The 14,510-nt window shown below is 50.1% G+C and overlaps 1 protein-coding gene across 1 annotated transcript in view; it reads right to left on the reverse strand.

Annotated features, from left to right (window-relative positions):
• IGDCC4 (immunoglobulin superfamily DCC subclass member 4) overlaps positions 1-14,510 on the reverse strand; it is a gene marked incomplete at its 3' end in the record, with an annotated part of 80,570 nt that overhangs the window by 17,072 nt on the left and 48,988 nt on the right. Inside the window, exons 5-10 of the mRNA XM_084293390.1 lie at positions 7,541-7,675; positions 4,842-4,997; positions 3,889-4,299; positions 2,837-3,001; positions 1,820-1,957; positions 245-418 (exon numbers count right to left, since the gene is read on the reverse strand). Coding sequence (XP_084149516.1) covers positions 245-418; positions 1,820-1,957; positions 2,837-3,001; positions 3,889-4,299; positions 4,842-4,997; positions 7,541-7,675 — 1,179 coding nt within the window. The remainder of the gene's footprint in view (positions 1-244; positions 419-1,819; positions 1,958-2,836; positions 3,002-3,888; positions 4,300-4,841; positions 4,998-7,540; positions 7,676-14,510) is intronic.

Genomic DNA, 14,510 nt, shown 5'->3' on the forward strand with positions numbered 1-14,510 from the left:
TGCCCTCCCATGAGTTTACCAACTGCATAATGCAGGAAAAGCACTTTCAAAAAGCTGTGTGGGAGTTTCTCGGTGTATTCTGAGTTACCACCACCTTTAACCACAGGTACCCTGGTCCAGCCATAGCCATTAGTTAGAATTCCCTAATGAAAGCAAACATCTCTGGTTATGCCTCAAGCTCCCCCTCTGAGAAACAACACCCTGCAGCCCCTGCTCCCAATCCCAGGCACCATCCAGCTCCTACCGTGCGTTTGGTTGTCCCTGTCAGGAGTCCGGTGCTGGGTCCACTCAGAGGGGGCCCCGTAGCCCATGCTGGTGCTGGCCGCGATGCGTACTTTGTACACTTTGTTGGGATGCAGCGAGTAGAGAGTGATCTGTGTTTCGTTTCCACCCACCTCAATGGAGGTAACCTGATCTGCTGGAACCAAGGTGACACCAATGAAAAAGGGTTTTCCCACCCAAAGCGCAGCCACAAAGCCCGGCAACACCCACACGGCCCTCTGCCACCAGAAAAAAGCAGAACTAGAGATTGGGCAGAGCTGATATCCTGACTGACAACCCCCTTCATCACATTCAGAACCACAGGACGCCTTCAGCACTGCTGAGCCTGTCTGGAGGGAGCCGTCAGAGCCCTTACTGCTGCTGACATGACGGCAGAACAGGAGCTCAGCTGATGGTAAGTTCCAGTGGTTCCCACTGCTGTATTTAAATCCACACCTTAATTTGAACCAGAACCATCCAGCAGCCCTGCTTTCTGCAATACTCACACCTTCACCAACACCAGATTGAGTTTTTATCACTCCTTCGTCAGCCCACCCAAGTTCGCAGGGGAGATAGCAGGAAATTTAAACCGCGAATGAGCTGGCATTTTCACTGTAACGACTAATTGGTCTTGCAGGAGATTCATACGGCCTGTTTGGTGAATGCAGAGGTCTTGCTTTTCAGCTTCACCGGGTGTTAACTCAACTGAGAGTACTGCCCTGCCATGTAACAGTGTCTGGTTGAGTGTGAACCCTGGACTGCAAGTGTTTCCAGGGTTTTACGACGCCACAGAGCCACGTGCAGGCTTGAGGCAAAAAAAAGAGAAAGAAAAAGAAAAAACACAACAAGAGCCAGGAGTCACACTGCAGACTACTAATCCAGATCAAACACATGGGAACATGTCCAACACTTCATCACATTCCCCATCCTTCCCTTAGTAAGAAGCATGACCCCGGGAAGTGAGAAGCTGCAGAGCTTTGATGGTTTTAAGAGCAAATACCCAGAAGGATTTGCAAAGCAAGCACACATGGAATCAGAACAACTGCATTCAGCATATGGAAATGTTACCATCCCCGCTGAAGGCTTCGTGTAGTGTCTGACAATATAAACAAAACCAGATAAAACTCAGTAACAGGGCAACGCAGCCTAGCCAGAAAACTTACGTAAGGATCACTGATTAGAGTCCATTTTAAAGGAATCCAATGCATTTACCCTTATCCTGAAGCAGCAAAACGCCCTCCTCCCAAAACACACAGTGCACAGGGCACCACAGGGTTGGTGATGGAAGCCTTCCTGGGGCAGCAGGATCGCAGGAGCCATCCCCTGGGGACAAAGGCTCCTGCACAATCACGGGAAAAGGCACCTGGGAGTAGCGGGAGGTAGCGCAGCAGCAGCACTGCTGTGACCACAAACAGCACAGTCCAGCTTCAGGAGGGCTGCTCTCAGTGAAAAAGGGTCCCCCGGTGAGGGACCTTGTACCTCTTCCCCTCAGCGTGACATGTTGGTAGTGTTGCTGAAGCAGAAGACACAACCCCCTTCCAAAAGTCGTTTCCCTCACCTTCCTTGAGGGTGCAGTAGTCAATCTTGTACTTCGTTATCTTGCCGTTGCTCAGCTCCGGAGGAGGAGGCAGCCACGTCACACGGATGTCACCAGGAGTCATGCTCGACAGGGACAGCTGAGGGGCAGCACTGGGAACTGGGCAGAAAACATAACAGAAAGTCAGTAAGGACTGTGTCCTCTACAAACCGGGCAGGTCAGCAGGTTAATCTGCCTACACTGCAGTGTGGAGCATGGAGACACTAAAAAAAATGCCTCACTGATTCAGGCTTCAGCCCGGGAATCCCCATCCCCTTGAGAATCTGTGCTGCATGCAACTTTCATGCTTTCAACTGAGCTTTTCAGGCTTGTGACACAGACACATGGGACCACGCAGTTCACTACGTCAGGAGCATTAAAAGCATGTAATGCACCCCGCAGCATAGCAGGGGTTTGCCTGAGGTCTGCCAAAGCCAGCGTTTCTTGCCTCTGTCGTGCAGTCTGTTGTGAGCTGTGCACGCACTCCCCTGTCAGGCAGCTGTCCCTCTGGCACTCTGCCTTTACTGCTCAAGAAATGCTACGTGCTAAGTGCTAATATTAACAAAAACTACCGACTCCTAAGGGATCCAACCTCAAGCCTGCTCCCACCCCCCTACAAATTGCAAGAGATGTTTTTCCTCTGAGCTGAAATCATGTCGGGCCCAGAGACAAAGTTTGGAGCAACACCACGTTAGGTAGATGGAAGTCCAGAGGACCTGACTGCAATTTCTGCAGGATTCTCAAAGGCCCCAGTATCAGCGAGGGCATTTTCACGCTCTTCACCATCCAAGCTGATGATCAGACTAGGGTAGGTTTATTATTTATTTATTTTTGGTTGGTTGGTTGTTTTTTTTTTGTTGTTTTTAAAAGGGTTTAACAACAAACTATAGGAGAGGTAGATTGAGGTTCCTAAGATTTCATACTATTCTCCAGAGCACATTCAATGCCCACCATGAAACTGGACAAGAATATTTGCTATACCCCTCTAATTCAACGCACCGTCCTCCAGGGTCTGAACAATTATGGAAGAGGACGTCCGGCTGGCTCCGAGCTGGGAGTACGCAACCACGTAGAAGACGTAGTTGGTGTTGGGTTCTAGATCCTTGACTTGCAGCTCGGTGGTATCATTGTTGACAGCAAACTGGTACTCCACATTATCTGTTCCTAGAGCCAAGGAAACACTGATCAGCAGGTCAGTGAACTGCCAAGACAGTCCCTGGAAAAAATGACTTAAATCACAAGACCCATAGCGCAAAGCCACCTTCAAACTCACTGTGCCCTGTCCAATTTTCCAGGTGTCTGAACAAAACCCATCTCTTATGTGAATTCATTGGGCAAAAACATCCAATGCTTAAGTGTTAACAGCTCCATTTTGACTCAAGCTCCTTGATCCACGCTAAAGCAGCTGAAATTACCACCCCAAATTTCAGAGGAGCTGTGGAAGCAGTTCAGCAGGAGTGCTGCCTTGTTGGCTGTTCTGGAAGACAGACCCCAAGCAGCCCAAGTGCCTCACTCCAGATTCTGGGTGTTGATATTTAGTGACCACCTCTGTGCACAGTACAGCTGTTCAGTATCTCCATTGATAATCATACACTTTGCATATAAAATCAACGTGTTGGAAGAAGAAGAAAGAATGGAAATAAGTTTCCAGAAGTGCCTTCTAGAAAGGGAAGAAAACACCACTTAGGAGATAACTCGGGTTGTTTCCAAACCATCTGGATGCACTAAAGCTATCCCGACCCTGTTGGAACAGAAACAAGAGTATGAGAGTGGATCTCTAAAGAGGTGTTGCAAACACCAGACTACAGCAGCTTGAACTATCCAAACTAACACACCCAGTTCTTTGCCTTGAGCACAGTTCTGCTGAGAGCATGGTAAGAACAACCCAGGGGAACTCCTGCGACTACAAAAAGCGCAGTACTAAGTGCAGGGTGAGCCTCCTGGTGTTTCAGAAAGGGTCTTCCCTGCCCAGCACCAGGGACACAGACTTTCCCCCTTTATCATCACATCCCCACGGCCACTGCCGTGCTGTGCAGGCAGATAACACCTACCCACAGCCCGCTGGTAATGCAACGAGAAGCCAATGATCTGCTCGCTGTTGTACTCCGGCCGCTCCCAGGACACTAAGACTGTGGTGCTGGACAGAGACACGGCTGAGACCTTCTTGGGAGCGCTGGGCAAGCCCTCCCGCACAATCACGGAGAGCTTGGCAGTGGCACAAGCCATGCCCAGGCTGTTCTCAGCCACACACTGATAGTAGCCGGCATCCTCCAGCCCGATCTGGTTGATGACGAGGCTGCCGCTGCTCTGGACCTTCACCCGCCCGTTGGAGAGGATGGCCTCGCCGTTCTTCAGCCAGTGGATGGTGGGGGCTGGCTCACCCTCCGCCTTGCAGACAAACCGAGCCGTGCTGGCTCGGGTGCGTGAGATGGTTTCAGGAGCCTGGGAGATGCTGGGCGTAGCTGGGAGGAGAGAGGACAAATTAATGCAGGAAGAAGGAGGGAAAGAGAGCAGAGCAAATCCCTTCTCCTCCCCCCTCGCTGCTATGTTTTATTCAGTAGCAGCTTTGCTTACAAGATAGGATTTGCCAGGCAGACTCTAGAGGCTTAATTTAGACTCTGTCCAAAAGGAAAAATAAATTCCGTATCAATCATGTGCTGCGTTCCCTGATCCTAGGCTGTTCTCCCTACTGGCTTCCACAATGCTGGAAGTTAATTGCTGATACAGATTTCCATGGGGGGACCCAGGAGAACAAAAGCAAGGCATAAAACGCTTCAGCAAACACAAGGAACGAAACCCCAAATTAAAGAGGTGACACTCCCACCAAGAGCTATCCCAACCCAGGGCCTCCTGGCTCTAGCCCGACTCCTTTCTTCCCCAGCACAGATCACAAACACGACCTCTTGGGGAGCTCCTGGATATGAAACCAGGTAATCAACAGCTCCACAGCCAGCGTTTCCTCACTTTACCTGGAGCATTCATCCTCCTCCTGCTCTCTACTCACCAAGGACGCGGAGCTCAGCTGCAGCTGTAACGAATTGCCTGGTCTGGGGTTTGTTAGCACGGCAGACGTACACTCCAGAGTGATGGGGCTGGCTGGAAGGAATGAGGAGGTTTGTCCGACCCAGCACGATCACGTCTGTGGAAACGGGCTTTCCATCTGCAGGAAGAAACGTGCACAAATGTGGGAGGGAGCCTCAAGCTGCCCGTCAGGAGGGCTCGCACACGACGTGTCTGCCTGGATCCAGGAATGCAGATGGGGAGGAGGGAGACCCTCAAATCCCAAACCACAGCCCCACAGAGGATTTCAGCCTGGACATTCCTCGGTGCTCAATGGGTGTAGGCCAGCCCGAGAGAACGCTGACCCAAGGTTTCATTTAGCAATAATGAAAAAAGTCCTGTTTTGGATCAAAACGGTCTCTAATGCCTAGGGCGTGCCTGGAATGAGACCCTCTAGGAACAGCACGTTTAAGGGAAAGCTGTGCTAACATCTTCTTTGGAAAAACACACTGCTGGACCTGCCTGCTGACCCCATACACAATGCACATCTCCTCCCTTCATGTATTAATGCAAATGTCAGTGAGAGCGCTGCATGGCTTGGGGGTTCTTCCCTCTTCTGGGTCCTGCAAGTGAACCCAAATTGGAACCCCCTTGGGTTCATTGGGAAGCTTCCCCATTTACCAGCACTGTTGAGGTAGGGAGGAGATGGTCTTCTACAACTTCAAACAGCCCCAGGCTCTTCAGCGTGTTACAGACAGACAGACAGCGGGCTGCTGGGCACTGCTGCCTCCCAGCATTGGGGACCACTGTGTGGGTACCTGAATGAATAAGGGGACAAAGGCAAGAGCTGGGGACAGGGTGTGGACAAACCCAGTGTGGCCAAGGCAAGGCACAGCTGGGCAGTCAGGAACCCCCTGGAAGCACTTCCCAGGGTAAGAGAGCCAGCCAGCTTGGGCAGTACCTGCACAGCACCGGGCTTTGTCCCTCTCCAACTGCAGAAGAATGGGTACAACAAAACCTGCAGCACTCCCCTGCCTTCACCTCCAACAAATTCACCTGAGCCTGCACCTCAAGGCAGGAGCGAGCTCTCCGCCTCCGCTCGGAGCAGCTGCACCTACTTAGCACCATCAGCGGGGAGCACAGCTGCCATCAGATTCTCTGCCCCCTCCATTTATTTCAGGGGCTTTCTGCTGGCCTCACAGTTCAGTGGCTGTGCACTCAAAGGAACAGAAAGGCTGCGCGCCCCGCTTGCACAGGAGCGGCTTGAAAACCTGCCTCCAGATGGTAGCAATTAGCTGACACCACCGGGGCTGGCACGAGCCAAGCTGGCAACCTGGAGGTACAATCCTCCGAGTTACCCAGCCTGCTCCTTAACATTATCCTGCAAAGGAACATGCTGGTATAACACAGAGTTCCTATTACACTCAACACATCCTTTCCCACTTGAAAAGTCCACGTTGGAAAGCAGAAGGGACCAAGCAAAAAAATAAATAAAGCCTGCAAGGAACTCTTTTACCAGCCAATTCACCAGGGAACCAATCCACCAGCCTTTCACCAGGGAACTCTTTCCCCTTCCTCTCCCGCCATCCGACTCAATTTCATAGTGATAATTTAACCCCGATAACATCTATTATACGCTGTGCTTTCAGTATAGCAATGAGTAAGTGATCTAGCATGGGAAAGCTGTGTATTTCTAATTGTGAAGCACACAGGATAAAACACAAACGTTACTGCCACAATATTTAATCCTTGCTGATTTGATTTCCAAAGTTGTGTCCCTTGAGATTATTTTTTTTTGCTCCTTTTTTGAAGGGAAGAGGAAATATTTGTATACACTAAAATCACTGCCTGTGGACAAGTCTGGGCTGAAGACCAACTGCAATAAATGGTTACAGAGGGAAGGAGTCTTAAATTGTGACCCAGATTTATGGAAATGACTGAGAGCCTTTTCTGGGAGGGAATCGATTCCTGAGCTGAGAACGGGTTCAGTCAGAGTCTCTGAAACATCTGATGGGTTTGACACTCTCTGAAGTGACACTAGCATCCTACTCGTGACTTGGGCTATCAGTGCTGGGTAACGTATGCCTGTCTGGTTTATTTGTACACCTCGAACAAGATCTAAGCATCTTCTTGATCCTTCCATTATTCTGGGGAGAGGGGAAAAAAAAAAAAAAGCCAACAGTTTGACATAGGAAGATTTTTGAACAAAAAAAAAAAAACAGCAACACTCCCAGCTCACAGCCATTTCAATAATTAACAGATCTTATCCTGTTTTATAATCCTTTGAGATAATACAAGTTTTTTTCCCAGCGCAATGGCAGATTCCACAGAATCCCCGCTAACCTCTGAGTCACTGGAGGAGTGGCAGAGAGCTGACCCCATCTGGTGACCTTTACTGCTCGAGCTCCTACAATGAGTATGACTAATTTAGATCAAAAGGCATCCAGGCACCGGAACTCCATATATTTCGCAGGTCAAACAGATATAAAGTGAACTGTGTGCTTTGTAGCCTGCTAGATTTAATCAGCATTTCCAGCTTAGCAAGGGCACCCTATCCTGTGACAACACCTGCGTCATTAGGCACTGATGTAAAAAACACCTTTCTTGTCCCCCAGATTTTTCTGCCTTTTAACAGATTTTGAAAATAAAGAGTCCCCAGGTTCCTCCTGATGACAAAAGCTTAATTCTGTCCCACACACTCACCCTGTCGTATCCAGGAGACGAAGGGGGTGGGATCGGCGGCTGCCATGCACTCCATCACCACGCTTTCCCCCGCCACCACCGTGGTGTTCTCTGGAGCGGCAATGATGGTGACATCTCCTCCTGCTGGCTGGGAACCTAAGGCCAAAAATAAAAAGAGAAGTCTGTTCCTCCAAACTGAGAAGCTCCCAGAAAAGCGGAGAACCCCAAACCATCCCAGCCATGCTTCCCCAGGTTGTCTCATGTGTGTTAACAGCTCGTGCCTAGTTGGAAGAGAAAAACAGGTCTTGGGTCTGTGTTTTCATGGAAAAATAACAAAATAGTGCACTGAAGATTTATTCTGACCACACCAGCACTAACAAAAATTAGTGTCAGGATTTTCACATGGAGCATACGAAGAGTTCCAACCCTGCATCTTCATCACTGTTGCTAAATGGATGCTCGTTAATGATGTGGAACAAGACACCTCTATCCTCACGTGGAACAACTACTCGAGACACAACCCAACCTCTGCCAAGGCAAAGTAACAGCACAGAATGAATCTAACAACTCGGTTAAAGAAATTCAGATATCCAGACGTGTATTGTAAACTGCAACAAAGAGAGGTCGAGCCTCTGTGCCCAGACCTTCACCCCAGAGCACAAAGGCTAACTAAATCAGTCACCGCGCATCTGGAGGGGGCTGTGCTGTTTAGCTTACATGTGCACAGATGAATGGCCGGCACGTAAATCAACTAACATCTACACGAAGATCTACAGGCTGCCTTGCACAATTTCTTGAGAAGGAGGTGGGGATTTTTTGCTTGAAACGAACCTTCTGCATCTACCCACTGCTGAGCAGAGGTTAAGGGAAGGTGAAGGAAATGCCTCTGCAGAGGCCAGATTTCTGTTGTCAGATTAAAACAACCAGAGCACGCTTGAGAAGACCAGACTGTTTGTGACCTTCGACAGCAGCAACGCTGTTTTTCCAGTTTTCCCTGAAATGTCTAACTCTGAGGGATGTTTTTGTTGTTGTCCTCAGGAAAGGAGAAGTAACTGCAGAGGAGTCACAGAGCCTAAGTAACTCCTAGGCCTGCTCCAGGTGCTCCTAGGATGTAGCAGAGAAATCCACGAGCCTCACACAAATAAAAGCAGGACCTTTCTGTACAGCCCACAGTGAAATTGCCAGTCTCAAGATGCTGCAGGGTTCCCACCAAAGAGGTTTGGAGAAGCTCGTGAAGGACACGTTTACCAGGACTGTTAAATTGAAGGCCTCGCTGCAGGCCCCAGCCCGGGCTGTCCCCATGTCTCTGACCGTCAGAGGCTGAGGAAAGATGTCCACCTTCCCCTTGAGTCTGCTGTGGTCACTTTTGGAGATGAGGCCCTCTGGCCTGACCCCCAGTGGCCTTCTTCGAGGCATCCAGGCAGCACTTTTACCGACTGGACGGTGAACGGAGCGAGCGGGAGCCTGTGCTTGTCCAGCAGATGGAAGCAGAGACCAAGGAGCGCCTGCGGTCCCCCACCTGGGGCAATGGCTGGCCACAAAAAGCAACCCCAGCCCTGTGTAAACACCAACAAAAACAGCAAAAATAGCTGCCACAGGGCACAAGGGGAAGCCGAGCCAAGCATCCTCCGTGCGGCAGAAGGTGTAGGCCGCATGCAGGGCCTGGTGCATACGGGCATGTAAACATCACAAAAATGTGCTTCCAGCACGGTGTGGGCTGGTCAGGGCTTTGCCACGTTCAATGACAGAATGGGGACAAAAAGAAACCACGGACCAAGGATTCAGAGGCCCCCTTGCCAAACAGATCGATGTCCTGGCCACTCCTGACTGCAGCACCGAGCTGAGCCCCAGAGCTGCGGAGAGCAAACAGGCTGAATGCACAACCAGGCACGAGAGCTTCCACGAGAGGCACGTAAGCTGGAGGCTCACAGAAACACGAGGCTTTGCAGAACAGCAGCTTTCATTTAACTCCAGCTCAGCAAAGCACTAAAATCCACAAGTAATCGTTAGCCCTGCAGAACAAGTGAGACACGGCTGGGCGAGCGCGGCTCGGTGCGGTCTCTTAAATTAGCAGCACGCCTCTGCCCTTGCTCTTCCCCATACAGAAGATGAATGAGAACAAGGCGAAGGAGCTTTTGAGCCAGGATTTTGGGCAGGACGTGGCTGGCTGTCCACGTACCCCTTGGGCAGGACCCAGCTGCAACATTCCTGCATGCATAAAAAGACTCCTGCATGCATAAAGCTGTCTTTTTCTGCATGGTGCTGGGGAAAAAATGCCTAGAATGACAAAATAGCACCAGCCAGATGGCAACACTTCCCTCGCCAGACTTCCAAGCAGCTTTCTCTACCATTCTTAGACGAAGAGAGCGAGCTCCCTGTCCCTTTGCAGCCCTCTGTATCAGCCAGGCGGGCAGCCCCCAGGTGTGACTGGCACAAGCATGGAAGAGGCTGCAGGAATTTCACACAAAAACTGCTTTCCTACACCCAGGATCACATCACTCAGTCCCTCAACAGCCACGTAGGGCTGCCGGTCACTGGGAGAGGCAGCTGACGAGCTGCCCAAAGCCTCTCTCTGAAAAGGTCCCAAATCTTGAGCTGCCGACAGCTGAGAGCATCCTTTAGAGCATATTTTTCCCTTGCTTTCCCAACAGGCCGGTTGGATAGGATGGAGTTCAGGGTAACTGCTACGAACTGGCTTTGGTTTGGTTTGAAGAGTTCCCAAGAACCGACTCAGCTAACCAGGAAAAGCTCCGCTCAGTGCAGTCTGACAAACATCAGAGAGCAAAACCAACTCTAGTTTTTGCCTCCACCGCCACTGAAATAATTTCAGGTCAAGAGGGAATGTTGTTAGAACCAAAGGAAAAAAGAGCTGCAGTTTCCAAGACATCTTTCACTGCCTGAACAAAATAGGTCACCGAACACATCTGCACCATGCCGTCCAGTCTGGAGCACTAAAAGCTTTCCACAGAGCTGCTATTTAAAACTTGGGTTTTGAGATTCCTCTTCCCCATAACCCCCTCTTTGTTTTGTCTCTCCAAGGAGCAAAGCTGCCCCAGGCAGAAGCTTTGCCCAGCCCAAGGCATGAGCCATGAATTCAGATAAAAACTCCCTCACCGCTGCCTTTGCAGTTTTTGAAGCAGTTGGACCAATTTTACTCTCTTTTTACCAAAAACTGCCCGTAGGGTGCAAAACGCTGCTCCGGGATGGCTCTGAGGGGGTACTGAGACTAAGGGAAATCCCCTGGGCATTGAAACAATTTGAATGAAGGCTCTGCTCCTGCACATTTTGTCAACCTGTGCCCACGCTCAGGGAAGCTGCAAGGCTGCTGGCCCAGCACAAGAGACAAGGTGATGATACCGACGATATCAAGAAATATTTCAAAAAATATTCTCCCAGTTTTCACTGTTTATGAACGACTCACTCCAGCCGATTTCTCAGTGTTTATGCATTTTCCTCCCCTCCTACCATGAGTCAGGCAAGTCAGGCCAAATGGGGTCCAGGGCCGGGTGGGACAGGCTGAAAGGAAACACCACAAATCACTCACTCACCAGCAGGTGTAGTATAAAGATCAAAAAGATCAAGGGGAGCACAGGGAACAGACAGCAATCGTGAGCATGCCCAGCACATCTCTGCCCACGAGCTGCCTAACCTGGAAGAAAATCCTATATAGTTTCAGAGAGGAGGGAAACTGCACAGGGATGTGAAGGGAGACACCATGGGGAGCTGCTTGGGACGAAGCACAAAATGCTTACTTGAAGTTTTAGCTTGAGTTATAACATATGAGAGTGACTTCAAACTCCACGAGTTTACAGCTTGGGCCTGCCTCTAACACATCCATAATTCATCAGCCAGCCTCTCCCCCCGGCTCCTGCCAGCGCAGAGTATCAGCTACGAATTCAGGCAGTGCCACAGGAGGGAAGGGGTTTTGTTCAGCCCATTTGTGACGGTCGTTTGCAGTGACAAGGGGATGACTTCTTGGACGGGAACTCACACCTCTCTCTTGATTCCATGAGCACCCTGCCTCGGCAGAACTGCTGGAGGTTAAACATGACTTGCATGGCGACACGTTCAGCTCTCAGCTGTCGGCAGCTCAAGATTTGGAGATATCCAACGATCAAGCAACAATCTTCTGTTCTGAGAACTTTCTCACCCTCTCCAGAGGAGGAGCATGAAACCTTATTCATCCCCGCGCGTCTCCTCCGGGAATAGATTCTAGCACCGAGCAGCTGTTCATTAGAGAAAGTCAATGCTGTCACTGCTGTTATTCTGCAGACAATAAAGGAGCAAATTACCCATTGCAAAGCGCACACCTTCAAAAATGCAGGCGCTGTTTGCTGAGCTCGTCCTACTCCCACTCCCTAGCTCCCTTCCCTTCTCTCACACAACTCACAGACCTCCTGGATCGTGCAGGGAGAAAGCTGACAGCAACCACAGAACAGAAAACACATCCTCCGCACCTGCCTTTGTCCCCTGTTTACAGCGTCCTGGAAATTTATTGGCGATTTATTTCTACTTCTACTCGGAACTGGAGATTCTAGCAGGCAAAACGTCGAGGCAGGATGCTTGCCTAACAGGATCCTGAGATGCTGGCACATCTGCTTTGGGGCAATATAAACAATGTCAGGTCTTAAAACCGAGCACACTTAGCAGCAAGCATTTCTTCTCTTGTAGCTCTCCTCATCTGAGCACAGCGACGAACAGTTTGCAAACAAGAAGGTGAAGCAACCAAAGGACGAGCCCCAGTGGTTTCCAGAAGTGACGTTAGACACCCAAAAATTCTGGCTTCCCCAAAGTATCACAAGTCAAATGTTACTCTTTTCCCCAAAAGCAGCTCTCACAACCACGCACCCTTTCCAAAAATTGCTGTTAGCTTCTCTCTTAACTCCCTCCTGCCCTTTTGCTAGGCCAGTCCCTGTGGCTGTCTGAATCCAAGGTGTTCTCCTTCATCGCTGAAGCCAGGGATGGGAAACCTTTGGTTACAAGCTTACAGGCTCAATTCACCAAATACTCTTTTACAATTCACCAAATTACTGCTTTGATGTTCTCTGCACTGAAAACACCTCCTCTGCAGAAGATCAGCCTCTGGTTCCCAAACGAGCCTTGCAGGAGCTTTTAGATGTGCATCTCAGAGGCTTGTAGAGACAACAGAAACTCCAGCACTAACCACCCCTGGGTACTGAGACTGCAAAGTTTTCCCACTGCAATCCAGCAGCACCAGTGCCCATAGCCTCCACCACCAGAAACATTCCTTCCTCTCCCTTTTCTGGAGCTGCAGAGTGAGACACGAGTCCAACCTGGAAGAGCAGCTGAAAAGGAATTTGTTTTTTATTGCACAAGCGACACTGTATTGGCAGAGCTGTTTTTTTCCTGCCCAATAACGTAAATGAGCTCAGTAAATCAGTTTCGTGTTGTCTTTTTACCTCACATCCTCAAAACATCTTGTAAACAGTTACGCATCTGTCAATGCAAAAGTTTAATTGAAAATCTGAGTGCCTGCATTTTGGAACAGGGATGGAGCCTGTCTTCCTCAACAAATCGGGGCTGTAGCAGAGCAGCTACAGAGAATTTATCTTCTTAAACAGCACACAAAGAAACACATGTAAATGATTAAAACACAGAAGTCCCATCGTGTTCTTGGAGCTATTGAGAGAGCTCCGCATACAGCCCTTGTATCTCAAGCTACTATCACAAAATCCCCAACAAAAAGTCAGCAAACAGATCCCCAAACACGCACTGCAGCTACCTTCTAACAGCAGGCACAAAACCTACAGCCTAAAATATGAAAAATTGAGAGTTTAATAGACAAAACCACAACTTCTTTGATTTAAAAAAACATCAAAGATTAATGAGTTTGGCCAAGGAGTATTCATTTACCGCCGGACACCCTCCTCCCACCTGCCACGGCTCTGGGGTCCCTCCTTGGAGCACGCCACTTGCTGAGTGCAGCAGGAGGAGCTGCTCTAGGAACTGCTTTTTGCTTGGCTGGGACAAACAGCCTGTTAAATGCTTCCCCCAGCTCCTCGTCCCTTGTCTGGAAGCCAAGGAAGCACATGGACCCGCGGCCAGACAGGCAGAGGGGCCATCAGGCAGTCCTCTTTCATTCCCCTCAGCTCCTTTATACAGCTGACAGCTTTCATCCCAGAAATTGAATCCCTTAATGCACCAGCTCGGCCACAAGCTGACACCCCAGAATGGGTGTAACCAGAAGCCCAGGAAGAGGCTGAGCAGTGGCAGCTTTCAAGGAATGGCCTAGGATTTTCAGGGGGCAAAACCACCCCAGGTTTTGCTTTTGCAGTTTTAGACATCCAGGCAACGTTGAGCCTTGCTGCAAAGCAGCCTGAGCGTGCTTTGCCCACCGCTCCAGCTCCCATAAAGCTGTCAACATTGGCTCCGTGTTTGCGTACACGCAGTTGGAACTGCTCTTCGTTACGCCAGGAGGGCCCGGAGCCAGCCAGACTGCACCACGGATTCCTGCTCCCTTCCCCAGCGAGCGTTCGCAGCGCCCCGAGCGGGAGCCAGGCTCAATAAACAGGAGGCACCGCGCCGACAGCCCCAGCTGCCCCACAGAACCGGGGCTCTTCTGCCTTTCTGCTGGGGGCTGCAGGGTTGGAGGCCTCAGGACCCTACGTCTGAACCTCCAGCAGCTTGAAGATGCGTGGTGAGGAGCTTCTGGGAGGCAGGAGACAGACCCAAAGCCGGGACATGGCAGCAGCAATGGGAAACGCAAGCCCAAGGCACAGCGGGCACTGCGACCTACCGTTCAAATGCCATTGATAATATCATTATTGTCGATAAAAACTATTATTTATAAGCTTTGAACAGCTCTTTGGGCTTCTGCATAGATCGGTGAGAGTGAGAAATTTCTCAATTTCTGAGTGAGAAAGTCACTCAGAGCAGGATTTAACCTACAGAGGACACAAAGCAAGGAGCAGGTACCTGGTGTACCTGAAGCACTTGGGAAAAAGGCAGAGCAGTCCCTGTCCTAACCTGT

This window comes from Netta rufina, assembly GCF_964035555.1.
Source record: "Netta rufina genome assembly, chromosome: 11".
Lineage (NCBI taxonomy): Eukaryota > Metazoa > Chordata > Aves > Anseriformes > Anatidae > Netta > Netta rufina.